The 15,936-nt window shown below is 41.0% G+C and overlaps 1 protein-coding gene across 3 annotated transcripts in view; it reads left to right on the forward strand.

The window, feature by feature from the left end:
* Positions 1-15,066, forward strand: part of plcb3 (phospholipase C, beta 3 (phosphatidylinositol-specific)) — a 60,588-nt gene extending 45,522 nt beyond the window's left edge. For 2 of the 3 annotated variants that reach the window (XM_014411103.3, XM_014411104.4), the window contains exons 18-34: positions 80-164; positions 723-847; positions 3,140-3,294; positions 3,380-3,541; positions 3,631-3,730; positions 3,872-3,976; positions 4,840-4,943; positions 5,041-5,176; positions 5,618-5,659; positions 5,807-5,916; positions 6,022-6,122; positions 6,290-6,446; positions 7,169-7,245; positions 7,832-7,921; positions 8,021-8,078; positions 8,235-8,321; positions 8,696-15,066. In XM_014411103.3, coding sequence (XP_014266589.1) covers positions 80-164; positions 723-847; positions 3,140-3,294; positions 3,380-3,541; positions 3,631-3,730; positions 3,872-3,976; positions 4,840-4,943; positions 5,041-5,176; positions 5,618-5,659; positions 5,807-5,916; positions 6,022-6,122; positions 6,290-6,446; positions 7,169-7,245; positions 7,832-7,921; positions 8,021-8,078; positions 8,235-8,321; positions 8,696-9,007 — 2,006 coding nt within the window. In that variant the 3' untranslated portion in view covers positions 9,008-15,066. The remainder of the gene's footprint in view (positions 1-79; positions 165-722; positions 848-3,139; positions 3,295-3,379; positions 3,542-3,630; positions 3,731-3,871; positions 3,977-4,839; positions 4,944-5,040; positions 5,177-5,617; positions 5,660-5,806; positions 5,917-6,021; positions 6,123-6,289; positions 6,447-7,168; positions 7,246-7,831; positions 7,922-8,020; positions 8,079-8,234; positions 8,322-8,695) is intronic. The other variant, XM_076881893.1, reaches the window with a different exon arrangement.
* Positions 15,067-15,936: the final 870 nt, after the last annotated feature.

Here is a 15,936-nt window from a genome sequence, read left to right on the forward strand (position 1 = left end):
CACTCGCAGGTAGCATCATCTTGTCACAGGTTATTCTGACTTGTTTTTTTCCCCCTTTGCTTCTCATTTCTTTCAACAGAGAGGAAGAGGTTCTTTGAGATGTCATCGTTTGTTGAAACCAAAGGCATGGATGCCCTGAAGAGCTTCCCTATAGAGTTTGTTGAGTATCCTTGCAAGCTTAAGTTTAAAAGTGGTAAAAAGAAGTATTTGGGCAAGGTTTAAAAAGTACAATTTATGGTTTCATGAGAATTTACTTGCTGAATTATTATTTACTGGGTGTACTGACTTTCTCAAATCTTAGGAATAAAGATTAAACGCACAAAAACTGCTGGTAGGCATACTTTCCTGTCTGTGTAGTTAGGCGGGCTAGCTTTTCTCCCTCATTTCTAATGTTCGTGCTTCAAGTTAACCGCCCATCAGACTGTAGCCTCAGTTTTAGCGGACATTGAAAGTAGTATCAGTTTTCTCATCTGACTGTAGAAAATCAACCAAACAACTGTGTTTCTCTAAATATCAGCTGCGCTGTCAGTCCTTCTCAACAGTTTTTGACATTATTGATGGAGGAAAATGTCTCATCTGGTTTTGATCTCGACCTTAGACCAAACACCAGTGACTCTTTTTTTTCTGGTGCAGTTTACAGTGTGTAATAAATAAATAGTTTCTGCACATGTGCAACACTCTACCTCTGTATACAGTGTTAATCCTTAGCAGGACTCCTCCAGGTACAATAAGAACCAGCTGAGCCGAATCTATCCTAAAGGAACAAGAGTAGACAGCTCCAACTACATGCCTCAGCTTTTCTGGAACGTCGGATGCCAGATGGTGGCGCTAAACTTCCAGACACTTGGTAAGTTGTGCTACTTTTAGTCTTGGACATAAAGAAACTGGATGTGTTTAAAAGTTAAGCCTAAACTGTAAGACAGCAAACCCTTTGCATTCACATCATGGAACAAATTGGGACTAACTTGGAACACCAAAAAGACTCAAGTATTCAAACCCTAACCCAAAAAATAGTGATGATGTCCTATAACTTCAAACTACCCTCATTCTACATGGAGCTACTTTTATACAGGGTGGGCCATTTATATGGATACACCGTAATAAAATGGGAATGGTTGGTGATATTAAAGTCCTGTTTGTGGCGCATTAGTATATGTGAGGGGGCAAACTCCTCAAGATGGTTGATGACCATGGTGGCCATTTAGAAGTCGGCCATCTTGGATACAACTTTTGTTTTTTTTTCAATAGGAAGAGGGCCATGTGACACATCAAACTTATTGGTAATGTCACAAGAAAAACAATGGTGTGCTTGGTTTCAACGTAACTTTATTCTTTCATGAGTTATTTACAAGTTTCTGACCACTTATAAAATGTGTTCAATGTGCTGCCCATTGTGTTGGATTGTCAATGCAACCCTCTTCTCCCACTCTTCACACACTGATAGCAACACTGCAGGAGAAATGCCAGCACAGGCATCCAGTATCCGTAGTTTCAGGTGCTGCACATCTCGTATCTTCACACCATAGACAATTGCCTTCAGATGACCCCAAAGATAAAAGTCTAAGGGGGTCAGATCGGGAGACCTTGGGGGCCATTCAACTGGCCCACAATGATCAATCCACTTTCCAGGAAACTGTTCATCTAGGAATGCTCGGACCTGGCAGCCATAATGTGGTGGAGCACCATCATTGTGGAAAACTCGGGGAACGTGCCAGCTTCAGTGCATGAAGAGGGAAACGCATCATCATGTAGCAATTTCAAATATCCAGTGGCCTTGAGGTTCCCATTGATGAAGAATGGACCCACTATCGTTGTACCCAATATACCACACCAAACCATCACTTTTGTTGGTCCAACAGTCTTGGAGGGATCCATCCAATGTGGGTTAGTGTCAGACCAATAGCGGTGATTTTGTTTGTTAACTTCACCATTCACATAAAAGTTTGCCTCATCACTGAAAAAAATCTTCTGCGTGAACTGAGGGTCCTGTTTCAATTTTTGTTTTGCCCATTCTGCAAATTCTGTGCACCGATCTGGGTCATCCTCGTTGAGATGCTGCAGTAGCTGGAGTTTGTAAGGGTGCCCTTTGTGAGTAGCTAATATCTGCCGAAGGGATGTTCGACTAATGCCACTCTCCAGTGAGATGCGGCGAGTGCTACGCTGTGGGCTCTTGCTGAATGAAGCTAGGACAGCCACTGATGTTTCTTCATTAGTGACAGTTTTCTTGCGTCCACATTTTGGCAAATCCAACACTGAACCAGTTTCACGAAACTTGGCAAGCAGTTTGCTGACTGTAGCATGGGAGGTCTCGTAGGGTGTCTTGCATTGAAATCTGCTGCAATGACCCGGTTACTGCGTTCACCAGATATCGACACAATTTCGATCCGCTCCTCACGTGTTAACCTCTTCGACATGTCAATGGCTGTGAACAAAGAGAAACTTGTAAATAACTCATGAAAGAATAAAGTTACATTGAAACCAAGCACACCATTGTTTTTCTTGTGACATTACCAATAAGTTTGATGTGTCACATGGTCCTCTTCCTATTGAAAAAACAAAAGTTCTATCCAAGATGGCCGACTTCTAAATGGCCACCATGGTCACCACCCATCTTGAGGAGTTTGCCCCCTCACATATACTAATGTGCCACAAACAGGACTTTAATATCACCAACCATTCCCATTTTATTACGGTGTATCCATGTAAATGGTCCACCCTTTTACATGCTTTACATGCAATGGGACTCAGAGTGGACAACAAATCTTCATGCCACACAAACATTGTCCCCCAGCACAGGCTGAAGCCACTCCATCGTAGTGTTTGCTTGGATTGAACTGGCACCTGAGTATGGGCAACCCATTTTTTACTGGCCTTAATGGTGACAAATTCAACCGGCCTAAAATTAAGCTTTGAGTGAAAAGATGCTAAATAAACCCTGCAAACACCTGGTGGCACCATCTAAACGCTCTAACAATTATTAATAGCTATGAATAATATGCATTTATCATTACTGTGGTTTATGTATTTGTAAAGTTGTTTTAATTTGGTTGTCTTTCAAAGTCTTTAGTCAATTAAAGGTTGGAATTCTGATGCTGGTTGATACCAATATCTGCTCTGTTTTGTTCTTCCTTACTCTTAGACCTTCCTATGCAGCTGAACATGGGTGTGTTTGAGTATAATGGCCTGAGCGGTTACCTGTTGAAGCCAGAGTTCATGAGAAGGACAGACAAACACTTTGACCCTTTCACAGAAAACATAGTAGACGGCATAGTCGCTAACACGGTCAAAATTAAAGTAAGACATATCTGAGTTCAGTATTTGCAATTTCGTTGCTCCCGTGAGTGAAAAAATGACAAATTTGTAACCCAACATCTACCAGGTGATCTCAGGCCAGTTCCTGACAGATAAGAAGGTTGGTGTGTATGTGGAAGTGGACATTTTTGGACTTCCAGCTGACACAAAAAGGAAGTACAGAACCAAAACATCTAATGGGAACTCGCTGGACCCTGTGTGGGATGATGAAATGTTTGTCTTTAACAAGGTAACAGACGAACAGAGCAGGGTTCGCATATCTTTTAAACCTTTATCTCTTGCTCACTAAACTTCTCTCGTGGTGTCAACACTCTCCAGGTGGTCCTCCCTACACTGGCCTCTCTGAGAATAGCTGTGTTTGAGGAAAACGGCAAGTTCATTGGACACCGGATTCTCCCTGTTTCGGCTATTAGGCCGGGTAAGGAAATAAACACTCTTGGCATCAAACAGTCACTATCAGAGGCCATCACTGATACTTTATTTGCACTCAGTGGGAACATCGTACATGGTCTTTTACCATCTGTACTAACGTCAGTTATTTATTTCTTCCTCCTTCTAGGCTACCATTACATCAACCTGAAGAATGAGCTAAACCAGCCGCTTATGCTGCCGTCACTTCTGGTTTATACTGAAGCTCAGGACTACATCCCTAATGAACACCAGGGTAATGACACCATGCAAGCATCACTCTGCATTAATATGTCACACAAACAGGCTAAAAATAAACTACATCCACAAACCTTTGAGGCATTTCTCTTTTCTTCTTGCATTCAGCAACGTTTGCCAAATATATCCTCGACCTAGCTTATAGATAACACTTTTAAAGAAGCAACTTTTAAAAAATAATTAGTAGCAGATTTAGCTGTGTGGTCACCTGACCACCCTGAAGATGACACTAGCCAGCACATGTTTGTGTATAGTTTTGTCTCTAGCCCACTTGCATATGAAGGTGTTTTATTATTTGGTCAAGCCATGCTTCAGTGTTTGGATCTGGATTTTTTAATTATTATTTTTTAATTACTTTCATTTTCTTTATATGTATTGTATCTGTTGAGCAATAACTTTTTGTGGAAATACTTACTTATCTAAGTCTCATACCTTTTTAGCTAAAAAAACAGAAGTAGAAATTGAAATTGTTACCTTTAGCTAACTTTTAGCTAACATGTTTGTCTTCTCTGTTTGTTGGGTAGTTGTTATGATATGATATACATGGCAACATGTGGCTTTAAAGGAACAATTTTAATAGTTTAAGGTTAGTTTTGAAATTCACTTATTTACTGTTTTCCTGAAATTAAACTGTTTACTCTACAGACATGAGCGGTATCAAAGTTAGCAACCAGCTAGCCTAGCTTAGCATGGCAAAATGGAGGGCAAAGGGTAGCATGACTCCCACAAACAGATTTAAAAAATGAATCTACCCTAAAAATGAAAACTATTCTCATATTATTATTTTGTCAGCCATGTTTACAGCACAATAAGTTACACTAACCTGTATATTGTTTCATGGATATCTGTGTGTGTCTTCAGAGTATGCAGAAGCTCTCACCAACCCTATTAAGCATATCAGTGAGAAGCACAAGAGAGAGACACAGCTAGCTAGTCTCTTAGAAGACAACAGTGAGGTGAGACAGGTATGTTGATCACATTAGTTCCCCCACACTCTACTTTTGCTTTCGCCTGTACACTTTTATTGTAGGTTTTAATTCATTACATGCCATTTTCACCCAGCCTCTCACCAACCAGCCCAAAGAAGGAGAGAACAAGAGAGAACTCAGTCCAGGATTTGGAATCCCCTCCCCTTCCCCAACACCCCATCCCCCCCCAAAGGAAGATCCTCCTGATGTCATCAAGTTACCTGCACCAGGTAGCCACAAACCTTGTCTAAATGATTAAGTGTATAGATTCTACAGACCTGCACATGTGTTTGCTTGTTATAGTTGCATCTATAGCGTAATAGAAATTGTGATATCTTGAAACTGTATTGCTGTGTATTAGCACTGTGCAGTCTTGGTCCAAGACTCTATTATATGTTGAAATTACCTAACGAAATATGTTCACATATGTGTCTTTGATAAAGCTGTGAAATGACCTACTTTCACTGTGTGTGTAATTCATCCACGTCCGCTATGTCAGTTTTTCACAAGTTACAGCGTCAGGCTTTTCAAAATAAGACTTTTACAGTCCTTTTTTTTTTCTAGCAGGGGCATCAAGTTCTGTTTATTTGCATCTGAGTCATTTGTCCATCATCCATTTCATGCGCCCTGTGTGTGTGTCTCCTCTTGTGTTTATTTCTCTTTGTGCGTAGTACAATCTCAGAAGGAGGACCTCATAGGTACTGTCCTAACAGGTAAGGTCATCCCAGCTTATTCATTTCACTCGTTTCACAGAAATCTCACACACAGCTAAGTGTGCAAAAATTATTTTGTGGTCAGGCTGGCCAAGATGGAAATGACAAGTTTACAGCAATATTTACGCTGGTTTGTGTGTTTGTCAGATGTCAAGGTTCAGTCTGTAGAGGAGCTGCAGCAGAATAAACATTATGAAAAGCTCCTTAAAAAACAAAGAAAAGAACTCAAAGAGCTGCGCAAGAAACATCTGAAGAAGGTACGCACAGACGGATTTAATTATCGAAACTAGTAATTGAAGTATCAGTTTGTTGCTTGTTGCCTTTGTGCTGCAAAAATAAATTGGTTTTTGTGGTTTGTGTAGGTGTCTAATCTAAGTAAGGACCAGAAAACCCAGCTTCAGTCTGACACCCAAAGGAAACGCAGCCAGATTGAGAAACAACTTAAACGCAGTTTCAAGAAAAGGTAAGGATGGACATGGGGGGTAACTGGGCAATTTTTCCCCTGATGTTGGGGGGAAAAATCCTAAAATATGAAAAAAGGAACCAGTGATGGAAAATAGTTTTTCAAAAGAATGCTAATGAAATGTGTTAAGGAGATACTGAAATTGCTTACCTGAAATTGTACCTCAGTGAGTCCCAGGAACTGGTGCAGAGCGAGTTGGCTGCCTTGGATGATCTGGAGAAGCAGAAGAATCAGCTGAAAGAGATTCACATGCAGCAACTCCTAAAACTACGTGAAGAGCTTTTTGCAATCGAAAGAGAGAAGCAAAAAACACACCTGCAAGAGGTAATCTCTCTCTCATAAACGCACACACACAGCTCTTGCATTTACAGTGCTGTGAACTACTAGTACTTCCATAAGATTTAAAAGGGTAATTGTAATTGGTAAGCACATGCCAGGCTGCTAATCAAGCGCACTTGATTATTTATCATCAGGTACTGTGAAAACCTCCAGAAAAGCGAATGTTTTGTCAGTTTTCTGTGCTGGAGCATTCTCGTGTGTGTTAACACAATGCCACGATCTTCAAACCGTGGAATGCTCAGAGAAACTGCCAAAACTTCATCTCAGGCTCTGCAGACCTCAGTTAGCGTGTTAAATGTTAAAGTTTATGACTCACACCCAGCATGGTGGTGGAGGTGGGATGATTTGGGTTTGCTTTGCAGCAATAGGACCTGGGTACCTTGCAGTCACTGAGCTAACCATGAACTCCTTTGTACACCAAAGTATTCTAGAGACAAAAGTGAGGACATCTGTCCAAAAGCTAAAGCTTGGCTGAAACTGGGTCACGAAACAGGTCATTGAGCTCAAGCACAGCAGACAACCTACAACAGAGTGCCTGAGTAGTTGTGTCACAATGCTCCAATCAAAGTCCAGACCTCAACCTGGTTGAAATGCTGTGGTGTTACCTTAATAGAGCTGTGCATAAACAAATGTCAGTGATTTGAAGCAATGTTGTAAAAAGTGCAGTGATTTGCTAACAGGTCGTCTTTTCTGGGCTGTGTTTCTAGGCCCACCAGAAGTTGAAGGAGATTGCCAGTGAATGCCAAGCAGCTCAGGTGAAAAAGGTCAAGGAACTATGCGAGAAGTAAGTCAGTCCATTTCTACCACTGGGGGGGATGTTGCGTGTGTCAATCATGCAGGCATAGTGTGAATGTTCACTGCTAGACGGACGAAGATGTATGTCTTTTTAAATGTTTTAAAATCCCACCAACGTTCCTGAAATCAGTACATTAAAGGACTATTAAATGGATATTAAATGCTGGATGCCACAGCAGCTAAATGTGACTTATGGGTCATATGTGTCTACCGAACTGAAAACACCACATCTGAGCACCAATATTGTAAAAACCTCTGCACCAATTTTTTATAATACACTTGTTTGAGTCAACAAAGTGTAAAATGCAGCAGCCAGACGTCTTACTGAAACCAAAAAAAGAGAACACTCCTTTTTTAGATTTATTTCTAGTTTTTGTTTTGTTTTTATTATGTTATTATAATTTAACATGAATGATCAAATGGAAAAAGCTGAGTCAGAAGGAATTCGTATCAGATGTTTGGGGGATGACAATCTCCTTTTAGCTACTATGGTATATTTCATTTTTGCTTTATCTGCAAGGTTGATTTGATAGTCCTTGTTTGGACCTACTATCTGTGTGTCACTGTGTCTGCAGGGAGAAGAAAGAACTCCAGAAGATCCTGGACAGGAAACGACTAAACAGCATCAGTGAAGCCAAGAACCGTGAAAAAGACAAAGCTGAATCGTAATAATTTTTTTTAAGCATTAGTAAAGAAAAAGTCAGCCTTATCTTAAAGAATTGAATTCCTCACTCTTCTTTTCATCCTTATATTTTTCTCTTTAGGGAACTGAATGAGATCAACAGGAAACACATTCAAGATTCTGTCTCTCTAATCCGTGGGGTAAGTACTCGCCCTAGCGCACACACACTTCATCTTTTATCACCAGCAGTCCATTTTTCTTGTTTATAGCTCATATTTCTATTATTGATATCAACTTCAAAGCACTTCCTCTGTCTTTGTTTTTTTTTTTTTTTTTTATTCCTTTCTGTATCCCAGCTGGAGGAAGCGCAGACCAGGAGAGACGACAAGCTGCTGCAGAGGCATCGGGACGTCCTACAACGCATAGACGAGGAGCTTCCACAGGTGAGCAAAAGAAGCGAGACTAAAAAAGTTGGATCTGCAAAACATCTCCAACTTGTCCAAAGTTAGAAATACATGTAGCAACAATGCTGGCATCTCTATAAATAGAAATAAAAAAATGACAAAGATAAGCCCAGGGGTTTATTTTTAAACTCTCACTTTAGGATCACAAAAATGAAACCAGTGCGGAAGTTCTTTAAACCTGCATTGTTTCTAGTGACCAGTAGGGGGCGGCACCACTGGTTGCAAATAGGAGATCGGCTGTTTACTGATGGTTACAGCTATCTTTTATATACAGTCAGTTTCTTTATTCCAGTCATTTCCTGTTGTAGCTGAAATGAAAATGTGTTAACATTTTGCCTCCGTGTCGTCTGCAGCTTAAGTCTCAGTTGGATCGGAAACTGGAAGAGGAGTATCACCGCCTTCCCGAGGAGATCTGCCAGCACCTACAGCTCGAGCTGCAAAACAAAAATCTCCAAAAGAACGCGCTGTTCTCCGCCTTGTCCAATCATAGCAGTCCCAGTACAGGCTCAGGCCCGCCCTCCAACTGCTCCACGCCCTCTAACTCGTCAACGCCCAGTCGGAGCACTTTGCACAGGAGCCGGGACAATAGCACCGTCTCTCTGGCCGATTCCACTTCGTCGTCCACCACGCCCGTCTTGTCAGACGCAGAAATGTCGTTCAATTAAAACTTTTACTCGTTCAAAGGAATATACAACAGGGGTCTATAGTGATTGTAATGTGGGATAGTAATGATGTAGAATATTTACTAATTTTATTCTTTCTTTTTAATCCTGACCTTTTTTGGTCTTGTCTACAGAGCTATATTATTTTTTATTTTGGCCGTTTTTGTCAGAAAACTCATTGTGGATTATGTTGGAATAATTCATAAGAATCGTAACCAGAGCTGTTTTGTTTCATTGTTCTTTTCTTGTCTTGCTTTTAATGTCGCCCCCCCGTCATTCCTATTGTTTTGTGTGGTCAGTCATCTTTTTCCCAGGCTTATAATGGCTTTAACCTCTTTTGTGGACGTTTCTGGAAAGCTTTAACCTGTGCAGAGGGGGGAACATAATTATAAACCACATAAGTAGCTCCCAGCTGCTGAGAGTAATGGTAAAGGGGTACTTCTCATTACAAATTTGATCAGCTTTATTTCTTCACAGCTTTATCTCCTTGAGAAAGACGGGGAAAAGGAAACAACCAAAGGAGATTTTTATTTTTCCCAGTTGTTATGAGGTTAGAAAAATGCATCCCAGATGTGAGCATGTGAGTATCAGGACGGATAAAACGGGAAAAGGGTGATTTTAAAATTCCATTACAGCTGAACTTTTAGCTGTAATGACAGTGGCTGACCAGCAGGTGGTGCTACAGCCTTATCCATTTTATTTTTTTTAAATTGGTGATTTGAGCTGTCTGTGCATGCAGCCTGATAATCCTATTAGACTGTACCCCAACACACACGCCTGCACATGCACACCTGGATTTGCCGCGTCATCGGTGGGGATGAAGCCTCTGCCCTTTAACCCTCCATGAAATTGCAGCCAATGAGGAAGGAGCAGAGGAGGGAGGGGGCATGAGCGCACATCCATCTGGCTACAAATTATGAGGGGTTTTGGTGACGCAACACTCGCTTTCTAAAACATGTGGGCATCTCTCTCGACACACATACACAGTTTATTAGTTCAGAAACCCAAAGTCTCTAAAATCCTCATCCCATCCAATCTGCTCCACATAGATGCGTATTTAACGCACAATAGGGACAAATCAAAATAATTTTTTCCAAATATCAGAGATTACGACACTCAAGGGAATTCAAGTGTGTATGTGTGTGTGGCCAGAACTTAATCTGTTGATGAGGCATCTGCTTGTGGGGACAGTAATACTTCCTACTAAATGGGGAGAGTTGGTGTGTATGCACTTCTGTTGGTGCAGTTAGTTTGACTGGAGAAAGACATCAAAAGCTAAAGTAGTGTCATTACTGTAGACGACAGTCTGATGATGACACAGAGCGGCACTATGACATCTTAATGTAAAAATGCACTCATTTTTCTTCTTTTTTTTAAATTAAGGCTTTCTATTAGCGTGGTATTAATTATTTAATGCTGCTTGAACTTCACTAAAGCCTCAAAAATACCACTTGCATGTTTCCATTTTTTTTTTTTTAAATGGACATAAGGTACATGTACATTTTATGTTAGCTTAAATATGCCCTTCCCACACGGTTCCTTCACTGTACTGGATAGCCAAAAATGGTGTGTGGCATTGTGATGTACAAACTGAATGGTACATTTAAGTTAAATATCAGTTTCTGTCTCTAGCAGAGCTCCCTGTTTGGCTGTATATATTTTGATTTTTGCTTTTGATTTTTTCCTCTTTACTTTTTTGTCAGTTTAACAGCAGCGGTCTTTGTTTTCTTTTCTCGTCCTCATCGAAGGGGGAAACGATGGTACTTTCTTTGGGTACCGTGTAGGTATTTAGCTGTATGTGAATTTTACTACTGACCACAAGTGCTGGTGAAAGATGGAGGTGAGAGAGGTCAAAAACGGCTGAGAAGAGAAACGTGGGTTTCATTTAAATGTTTTCTCAAAGAAAATAACTATTGGATGACGTTTTGGGAGTCCTGTCTTGTCCTCTCCTGCGTCCATCCTTCGATGAGCACTGGCTGCCTGTATTGTCTGTCTGATTGCCCCCTTCACACACATCATGTAAACTGTCATCTTTTGAAACTGAATTTTATACAACCTTTTGTCTTTTATTGTGATTCAAGTCTTTATTGATGAAAGACTGTGTCTATTCAGGCTGCTGAAAAATGAAACCCTTCATATCAAGTCCCCCATCACAGACTCAGTATGTGTGTTATTTTTTTGGCATTTTAATATATCTGACGATTTAATGGCGCTGTTCTTTGTTCTCAAAAAGGGAATCTCTGAAACTAATAACAGTTTTGCTTTGGTTGGTTTTTCATATAGGTCAACAGTAGGATAGCCGTGACAGGCTCTGATGATTTTCTGTGCCATGCTCCACAGAGTAGACCTACATGTGCATGCTTATTTGTGTAGTGTGTTATAGATTTGAGCCTTTATTTCCAACGTTGGTCTCAGAGGTGAAACTCACCAGTCTCAAATAATTTTACTTGCCAAAAATATCAACATACTCCTCGCAGGTCGTCTGTTTTAAAGGTCAGCTTAGTCCAAGCAATTTAATTCATTACTTTTTATAGTGCCAAATCACAGCACAAGTCATCTCAGGGCACTTTACATAGTAAGATCGAAACTCTATAATATTTTAAAGGGGGAAAAAAAAAACAGAGTTAAGCACTTGGCAACAGTGGCAAGGAAAAACCCCCTTTTTAACAGGAAATGACCTCTGGCTTGACTACGCCCACTGAGGCTACCCATCTGCCTCAGCTTATTGGGGCTGAGGGAGGAGCAAAGAGAGGAAAAAAGCACTGAGAAACAAAAGTCAAACACATTCCATATCCAGTTAACACTATCTAATGTCCTTGAACATCATAAAGTCATGACTATTGGGTACTCGAGGTTTTTCCATTCCTGTTTTTGAGGAGAAACGTACATCCCATTTTTCATCTCTTTATGTTTAAATGCACTTTTACTCTATTTTACGTGTATATAAAAACCTTTAGTTCCTGTGACGCCGACATCAATGCAACTACTTTCTAAGGATTTTACTTTTTGTGTAACGTATCAGCCGTTGTTTATTTTGTGTACAAGAAAGGTTTTCCTCTTTGCACTTTGAGCTTGGATTTATTTTGTACTGTTCTTTTGGGTTTTGGATGGAAAATGTCATCGCATCCTAAATGAGTTTTTAGATTTTAAAATTTTAGTGAGAAATCAAACACAAGTCATGCACCGCTTGCCAGAAGTGACATTTCTAAGCAGATCTGAGATTTCCATGTGGAACTCCAATTTAATAATGCAACTCTTTTCTCTGCTGTTTGCAGGAAATGTATCTGTGTATGCAAGTGAATAAGTAGGCTACAGTATTTCAAATTTGTTTTTTCTTTTTGTGCAAAGCTTTTGATATGTGGACTCTTACTCTACTGTAGAAATTCATGTTGTCAATGGCTTTACAGATGATGTACAGTGTCTTTATAGATGAGCTAAGACAAAGATTTTAAAACCGTTTACAGATGTCAGCTTAATATTAATTTATTTTAAGTATATGGGTGGGATCACCTTCTGAGGCTAGGGGGAAAAGAGGAGTCGTCCAGTCTTCTTAATATAACGATTATAGGATGTATGTATCTCCTCCTTCATGAGTGGGCCAGTGTTTGCACGAGCATCGTCACACACTGAGATTATTAACATTTTATTATAAATCCCAATTCTTGTGATTTCCACATTTTTCATCCCCTGCAAGTGCAATGTTAAATTGTCCATGTGTGTTTAGGTGTCAACATATGTCGCCCATATGTAACTTTGAAAAATTTGTATCGTTCGTGAAATTTTATTTGATTCACCCCTAAATATGGAATGAAGAATTTGAAAAAACATCACCGGCCTGGCAACAACCACCAGTAAGGCAGTGAAATAATTATATTTTGATAGTTTGGCATGTAAAGGGTAGCAAGTGAAAAAGAAATGTATTTGCATAGTCTATTTAAAAAAATAAATAAAAAATCAGATCCGTACAATAGTTAATCAAGAAATTATAAAAATCTGTGTTAATTTTATAATTTTCTTAACGGTGTCTAGGTCCAACAGCTAACATTTTTCCAGTTCTTCAAGTTTGAGTAGATGCCTAAATGGGAATATATGACCCAGTATATGGCCCAGTTGAACCTTGTGTTTATAGCAGGTTCACAAATGTTGCTGATCATATAGAATTTCTATGATGAAATCCGCTGTTAGCATGCTAATATTTGCATTTAGCCCAAAGTATTGCTCTGCTGATTAGTCTGACGTCAAGATTTGACATTTTATTTTGATCCGACTTTAAATTATATTGGTTTAATACTAAATTTGAATGCTAAAGAATTAGCATCTTTGCTAGTCCATCCATCCATCTTCATCCGCTTTGTCCGGGGCCGGGTCGCGGGGGCAGCAGCCTAAGCAAAGAGGCCCAGACCTCCCTCTCCCCAGCCACCTCCTCCAGCTTATCCGGGGGAATACCAAGGCGTTCCCAGGCCAGCCGAGAGATATAATCTCTCCAGCGTGTCCTGGGTCTGCCCCGGGGCCTCCTCCCGGTGGGACATGCCTGGAACACCTCACCCAGGAGGCGCCCGGGGGGCATCCTTGTCAGATGCCCGAACCACCTCAGCTGGCTCCTTTCGATGTGGAGCAGCAGCTGCTCTACTCTGAGCTATCCCGGATGGCCGAACTTCTCACCCTATCTCTAAGGGAGAGGCCAGCCACCCTTCGGAGGAAGCTCATTTCTGCCGCTTGTATCCGCGATCTCGTTCTTTCGGTCACTACCCACAGCTCGTGACCATAGGTGAGGGTAGGGACGTAGATCGACCGGTAAATTGAGAGCTTCGCTTTTACACTCAGCTCCCTCTTCACCACGACGGACCGGTGCAGCGTCTGCATTACTGCAGCTGCAGCCCCAATCCGTCTGTCGATCTCCAGCTCCCTTCTCCCATCACTCGCGAACAAGACCCCGAGATACTTGAACTCCTCCACTTGTGGCAGGAACTCATCCCCGACCTGGAGTGGGCACTCCACCCTTTTCCGGCTGAGAACCATGGCCTCAGATTTGGAGGTGCTGATCCTCATTCCCGCTGCTTCACACTCGGCTGCGAACCGTTCCAGTGCGAGCTGGAGGCCTTCACCCGATGAAGCCAACAGAACCACATCACCTGCAAAAATCAGAGATGAGATTCTGAGGCCACCAAAGCGAAAGCCCTCCGCCACTTGGCTGCGCCTAGAAATCCTGTCCATAAAAATTATGAACAGAACCGGAGACAAAGGGCAGCCCTGGCGAAGCCCATCTTTGCTAGTCAACGGGCTATTAGAGTTAATACGGTGGTCAGATTTTTTACACAGTTGATAAAACTCTAAAGAAGTCTTTTAAATTATAACTATTTCCTCAATCAGGATCTTTAATTCTTTACCGTGACACTGTTTTAGTCGAGTGCATCATTATGCTGCTTTGGCACACAGTCAGGGAAGAGAAGGCCAGTCTGTGTGCTAATGCCGTTAGCTAGTTTCCTTCCCAAAGGCATAGAGCCCCTGGGTTGTTGTTTTTTTCATGTCAGCTTTGAGCTGTAACCTTTTGTTTTTGTCCCACTTACCTTAAAAAATCCCATTCAAACAGAGCTGGACACTACTGTGTTCTGACACAAACACATTAGCATAACGCTGGACACTGTTCACTTTAGCATCATGCACAAACACTGCTCAACTTTGTTCTTCGCAGACATTTGGTGTGACTCTGCTCCCTCAGGCCAGCCCTACAGCTTTTGGCTGTTCTGTCCTCCCTCCCTCTTCAATTCCTTTTGCCTCAGTGCCCCATTTCCTTGCCTCCAGTTTCACCCAGTAATGAGACCATCTTTCACTTTTGAACCAGTTTAATCAAAAACTGTAGCTGTGTTTGTACACATCAGTTAGTGACAGACAGCATGTGATATATTAGACAAGATGTGTAGCCAGTCTTGTTCACACTGTGTATGTAGTGTATGACTGTGAGATATAAAGGGAATACTATACAATGATCTGGATGTAATGCTACATTGTTCGTTCATAACTGATATAAGACTGAGCATTGAATAATAAATGTCTAACCTCCATTGATGGGCTGTAACCTTTCCTGATTCATTTGGTTGGTTTTTGCGATGGATGGTAATTGTTCACCATCACCAACAAGTCTGCAACATCTTCCTTTCTGCTGCTGGTTAATTTGACATTAATGTAGTTTTTTCCCCCAGGATTTTGAGGCACATACAGTGCCTTCCATTCATTTGTAATGAAAAGTGTCTATTATTTAACACCTTTAGTTGTGTAATGGGTTTTGAGTTAATTGAATATGACTGAGGCAGAGCATTGCCTTCACATCCTCTTGAATTCAGACTATTTACAGCAAGTAGAGATACTGAATTGCCAAGAGAAACTTCCTCAAGTGCTGTAGTACTAAACAATAAACTGTTGTGCTTGATTTTAATATAATCTATCCATCTATTCAACAGTCTTTTTAACCACCCATCCAACCAGGATCACAGTGTGGCTGGAACTTAGCCTTGCTAACATTAGAAGGTAAGGCAAGGTAACCTGGAAAGGATGACACTCCATCACGGGTCCAACAGTTTTCACTTTACTAATACACTAATATGTTTTTGTTCATTGTGGATTAAAATATTCTGCCAGTCTAACTGCTATAGTGCAGGTACACTTTGTAAATCTGTGGGTATCCTTTGGTGTCTTTTGGATCCAGTGGGTTGTAAGGTGGGCCGCTGATATTCGAGCCACTTTCTCAAGTCTTTTCTGATCAGTTTTGAACTCTGGCAGGGTGCATTGACCTGCTGAGAGAGATTGCTGCTGCTGAGGAGTGCTGTTGCCTCCCCAAGTTGGTACTTAGTCTACAGCAGTGTTTATTAGGGTAGGAAATGTCAAAGCAACGATGGCAATGATCTGATAAGAACAGACAACAGAGGAACAGCTGT

This window comes from Maylandia zebra, linkage group LG3 (genome assembly GCF_041146795.1).
Source record: "Maylandia zebra isolate NMK-2024a linkage group LG3, Mzebra_GT3a, whole genome shotgun sequence".
Taxonomy (NCBI): Eukaryota; Metazoa; Chordata; class Actinopteri; order Cichliformes; family Cichlidae; genus Maylandia; species Maylandia zebra.